The 5,768-nt window shown below is 45.9% G+C and overlaps 1 protein-coding gene across 1 annotated transcript; it reads right to left on the reverse strand.

The window, feature by feature from the left end:
• Nucleotides 1-2,280: 2,280 nt before the first annotated feature.
• Nucleotides 2,281-5,677, reverse strand: LOC106961185 (opsin-5-like). The gene is made up of 6 exons (XM_015054737.1): nucleotides 4,815-5,677; nucleotides 4,470-4,675; nucleotides 4,296-4,395; nucleotides 4,104-4,208; nucleotides 3,816-4,039; nucleotides 2,281-3,747 (listed from the first exon to the last, which is right to left on the reverse strand). Exons 1-6 carry the CDS (start codon nucleotides 4,948-4,950, stop codon nucleotides 3,262-3,264), a joined length of 1,257 nt encoding a protein of 418 aa, XP_014910223.1. The 5' UTR covers nucleotides 4,951-5,677; the 3' UTR covers nucleotides 2,281-3,261.
• Nucleotides 5,678-5,768: the final 91 nt, after the last annotated feature.

A 5,768-nucleotide genomic window follows, 5' to 3' on the forward strand; every position in this document is an offset into this window, starting at 1 on the left:
ACAATCGGGGCTGGGGGGAACTTTGGTTGCTGTTTTTTGTTTTTTTTTTTATTTTTTTTTTTTTTTTTTTTTTTTACTTGTTTTAAACATTCAACCAAGTCAATTCTGCCGCTGCACAGATCTGACTGTGTGCACGCCGACGCACCTTTTTATTCACTAATTTCGGCCACAGCGATGTAAGTCTTCTTCTGGTCACCTCCACCAGCTCCTCAATTCTTTTTTTTTCTTTTTTCTCTTTTCTTTTTTAGATTTGATCGTGCAGTTTAAACAAATAAAACAGTTAAATTCTCAAAAACAAAACAAAACATTCTTATTCAACGAATCATTCAAAAATAACATCCAACAGCAAAATAACAGACAAGTGTTATACCAGTTGACAGTTAAAACATTCACAAAACATTTTATATATATAAATAAATTTATACTTTGAACCCACCTAGTACAATACAGAATAAAAACTCCTCACCATGTGGCTTTGACTGCAGGCAAGTGGTGACTGAGTGGTCAGCCACGAACACCAACCGGCGCAGCTCCCACTCATAGGGTCACATCTTTCCAGCTCAACCACGAGAAAAACTTTACAAATTATATTTGTAGATGTTAAATATTCTTACAGTACTTCGTTAATTGTTGAACTAGAAAAATATGACCCGAAGAAAAAAAAGAAGTGAAGAGCTGCCTCTCTCGCACCCACCTCCACCAGCACCAGCCAGAGGCGCAAAAAGTGGGTATGCAGCGTATGCAACGCATAGGGGCACAGCACCAGAGGGGGCGCCAAAACCCCGTCTGGAGGGGGCGACGCGCCGATTATGTTTTCCCATACAGTTCAGCGCGGCTTATGCTCCTTCACCTCTCGCACATAACGAGGTAAATGTAGCGAGTTTTACACTTCACGTAGCGTCGCCTCGGGGAGCGGGGGGGATTTATGTTTTCGCATCCACCTGAATAATGTGCAGTTGCGCCACTGGCACCAGCAATCTGGAGGGGGAAGCCTGACGGACCCGCTGCATGCAGTCACTCATCACACCACTAGGTGGCTCCAAACAAACGCATTGATCAAAAATCTCATAAACACATACAATTATAATTATTTTTGTTAAAATTCACATAAAAATACATATAGGCTTTTCTGTTACACCTAAAATCAGCATGATACTGCCCAAAATCAGTTTTAAAAAGTGGAAATTCGGAATAATTTTAACAATGACATAACAGCAACTGTGATACATTTACTCTTTAATGTATTTATATAAAAAAACAAAAAACAAACAAAAAAAAACAAATAAACATAGTGGTTATGTTACAGTGTTACCACTCCCACGCCACTAGAGGCAGTAGCAGGCCCAAAAAGATGAGACTAGAAATACACAGAACTACAGAATTTAACTGTGAGCTGCGCTGAAGTAAATAAAAAAAGAGAAGTTCAAAAACATTCTGAGAGTGAAACTCCTTCCTAAAGGTGAAGATATATCACAGATTTCAAAAGAAAATAAAAACGGAAGACTGCGGATAACATAGGGCAGAGGTTCCCAAACTGTGGGGCGCGCCCCCTAGGGGGGTGCCGTGTCATTGCAGGGGGGGCGCGGGAAGCCGTCTGGATGAAAAAGAAAAAAAAAAAAAAACATGAACACTGTATGCGCTGGGTTTTTACCTTAGAATGGCCAACTCTCTGTTATTCCTCTGTCACTTTTATGAGCAGTTAAAACTGTTTAATCCGTTGTTAACATGTTGTAACCTGTTTTTCCGAGCCGCCATTAAACGCAACATGAGCGCTACGACGCTCGCGCTGGGTTTCCACCTGTGAAGGAGACCTGCTGCTGCTGTGCGGAGCTACGTAGGTTTGGGTTAGAATCACGGCAGCAAACCAGCAAAACGCAAAGAACTTTTCAGTTTTTCCCTCCAAACTAACCGACTGAGTTGAGTAAAGTTGTTAGATGCAGGTAATGTTAGCTAAAAGATGACTAGCTAATATCAATACAGAACCTTAAGCTTAACAAGTAGCTTGTAGGCTACCGATGTTGGTGTCTATTTTCAGCTACATACATTCATTTTGCCCCAAAAAAACTCGATGCACTGCATCTTCACTGCAGTTCCTCTTTTGACCGACAGGGGGAGCCAGGCGGAGAAATATTCACGATGAAATCAGAGACTTTAGAGCTCAGTGTGTTTCTGATTCATTAGCGGAACAGAAGATCCACTGATGAAGATCCTAAGCCCAGCTCCTGAAAAATCAGCCCCACAGCATGATCATCCCACCACCAAACTTTAGACCCAGTGCACTTCTACGTTCAATCAATCTTTATTTTATAGCTGTGTTACACAAGAACAGGCAAAAACAGTGAAATAAAAGAATTAAATCCCAGTGAGACAGGAAGCAGCAAAACCTGATGCAGTGAAATGATGGATTGTATTTTCTATAGAAGGGATCCAGAGGAAGCATGAGAAGGGCTTGGGTTCCAAAAGGGAACCTTCGGGTACCCCAAACTTCAGAGGAGGAAAACTGATCTAACCAGACAGAAAATACATTTAAATGGCCAGTAATCTGTGGTTTCCAGCCATATGGTGCCATTTATTACCTAATCCAGTTGCTGTTCCCTTCAGTTGGTATAAAGATGCTGCACTGACCCAAAATGACTTGAGAGAAATTTGATTTTAGAATTTAGCACCTTGAAATTGGGCCTCTATCTCTTTAACAATTCCTGCTCTTTCTCTCCTCAACGTCTAACATTTTTACCAGCAGCAGTCCCTGCAATGGACTCAGCAGATGTTTACGAATTGCTGCTGGCTTGTCTGAAGGAGCCGCAGCTCTGAGGAGGAGCTGTGCCTGGAAGGCGGAGCTAGGTCCACCTTGGTGTTTTGCACAGCTGAAGAAAGGGATTTCTCAAACATAAACGAATCAAGGGAACACTCCAGGTTTGATTCTGACATGCTGGAAAGATAAAATTTTACACGATACCGGACCTTTAAGTGTGACTGGTCACTTCACTCAGCAGGGAATCGGATCGTCATTTGATGATCAGAGCCAGACCAAAAGGTTCTCACTAAAACTCAGTCTAAAGGTTGGAAAACCTGAATCTAGAGGTATATCTTTACCTGACCTCTTCAACTGATTTGGTACTTTTACAAGAGTGTCTCTAGATGGGGTTAAAGGTCAAAGCAACCTGGTTCTTCTGTTCTGAAGGCCCAGAGGATGGAAATGTTCCCGGTTCATGGTTGGTTAAGGTTGGACAGAGTTGCAGCTTCAGAGTTCAGGTGTCTTGGTCAGAGTCTGACGCACTCAAACTCAGAGCTGGCCTCATGCGCAGCGGCCATGTTGATGAAGAACACCTCTTTGGCATCAGCTGGTGAAGTGCCAGGCGGCGGCATCTCCTTGCCACTACCCGGGGAAGCAGCCTGAGGGCTCTGGTTCATCGGGGAGTAGTTATTTTCAGAGTGGTTCAGGGGACCTTTGAATCTGGCTCCTCCTGTGGTGCGGCGGCCGTGACCTTCTGCCTTTGGTCTGAAGCGCTTCAGCCTGACGGCATCTTTGGCGTTCTGGGTGCAGGGAAGCAAGATAGCCACATCTTTACGGAACTTGGAGCTGAGGCCGAAGTAGATCAGGGGGTTGTAGAAGCTGGCGGACTTGGCGAAGAGGCGAGTGAAGATACTGGTCAGATTGGGCACGTGGAAACCGCAGGCGGACCACATGGAGACCACTGCATAGGGAGACCAGGCCAGGATGAAGGCCGTGCAGATCACTATGGAGACCTGGAGGAGGAGACCAGAGCCGTTAGACCTGCTGAGTCACAGAGACTCAGAGACTGGTGGGAACTCACGATGGTGACATCTCTCTCGATCTTCCTCTGCCGGTCGGTCAGGTCTCCGTTGGCAGAAAGGGCGTTGCCCCTCTTCACCGTGTTGATGATGGACACGTAGCAGAAGAGCATGATGAGGACTGGCACGAAGAAGCAGAAGACGAAGATGGAGATGATGTAAGACCGGTAGACGGCAGAGTAGCTGGCTTTGGACCAGTCGATCTCACAAGTACCGTACCCCCGATCTGCAGAGCAGCAGCAGTGAGGGGCAGCGCCGGAGGTGGGTTTGGATCAGAACTGGGTTCCTACCTGTGTAGCTGCCCCAGCCTAACAGCGGCGCTGCGGACCAGAACCCGGCTGTGACCCAGATGTAGAGCAGAGAGACAAAGACAGAGCTTCTTGTGATGCGATGAGCTGAAACACAAAACAGAGCTACAGGGTCAGAAGCACCTTCCAACCGAGGTTCTGAGAGTACCAAGATGAGTTCTGCTGGGCCCAGACCTCTGTTGGGGTGGCACCCTTTAATGTAGCGGGTGAAGCTGATCACCGTCAGGGTGTAGATGCTGCTGAGACCAAACACCAGTGTGAAGAACCCGTCCACCTGAAAGAGAACCACAGAGGAGTTCTTTCTACCTAAAGCAGGACAGAAGAGTCCATCTACTCTAGTAGAGATACCTGGCAGGTCCAGATGGATGAGACAAGGTGGCTGCTGTCTTGGAAGACGTTGAAGATCTCAATGATGCCTCTGGAGTAGCCAAACACAGAGATGCTGGCATCGGAGACGGCGAGGTTAAAGGTCAGATAGTCAGTGGGCTGCAGAGACGCTCTCTGTCTAAGGAGGACAAAGAGGACGATGCTGTTCCCAAACCAGGACATCCACCCTGGGGACAGAGAGGACAGCGAACCCACCGATCAGGGTCAGTCAGTGCGCTGCAGAGGACAGCGAATGTCGGACTGAGGTCCAGGAGGTTCTGTAGAACCTCCAGAAAGTCCAGAAAGTTCCTCTGGTCCAGAACCCACCCAGTAGCAGGAGGTAGACCCCGATGATAGTCTCTCCCTGGTCAGATAGAGGGGGGTCCCTGCCCTCCCCTGTGCTGAAGCTGTGATTCTTCCAGGCGGGTCCGGGTCCGGGTCCGGTGGCGTTGCTAAGGGACATGTTGTTGTCTGCGGTCTGACGGTCCGCTCAGCAACGGCTCTGCTGGTAATCTGAGGTAAATTTAGAGGCTGATCCTGGTTCAGCTTCCAGCTGGCGTAGAACCAACACCCAGCCCGGGAGGTCACAGGTCAGGTCACCATGGAAACCAATCTCTGATTGGCTGGATGATCAGGTGGAGTTTTCAGTTCTGCTATGCTTCCTGTCTGGGTCAGAAACACCTGAACTCAGATCAGCAGCAGGTTCTTCTGCTGAAACCTCCTCCTCTTCCTCTTCCTCTTCCTATTCCTCCTCTTCTTCCTCCTCCTCCTCTTCCTCTTCCTCCTCCTCCATGACTTCTATCTGCACAGCCATGCCCTCTTGCCGACCGGGTCCACTGGGTTAAGGGATACGATGGAGAGGTGGGTAAAGGGACATGATGTATTCCAGTTAGTAAAGCTAACTCTTACCCTAACCAACATTAAATAATAATGTTGGTTCATGCAGATTAAACTGATTAAAATTAAACTTTGAGGGAAAGAAAATAAGAACCAAAGGAAAGCAGGTGAGATGAGAGAAGATCAATAATATCAACACTCAGATACAATATTTAGAACATAATAACACAGGAAACAGTGATTTTTGTGATGATGAAGAGTGAGTAGAACATGTTATGAAACATTATCAAAACCTTGAAAAGATGAAAGAGACAAATTGAAGAGTTGGAGAAAAAGAAATGCTCTCCCTTTATATTGGACTTTATTTATAATAATTATTACTACTACAATAATTTATCATAGTTATAATAAATTCGTTGATTTTATTATTACAACTTTATTTTT

This window comes from Poecilia latipinna, unplaced genomic scaffold, assembly GCF_001443285.1.
Source record: "Poecilia latipinna isolate Pla-1442-1.1 unplaced genomic scaffold, P_latipinna-1.0 Scaffold1276, whole genome shotgun sequence".
Taxonomy (NCBI): domain Eukaryota; kingdom Metazoa; phylum Chordata; class Actinopteri; order Cyprinodontiformes; family Poeciliidae; genus Poecilia; species Poecilia latipinna.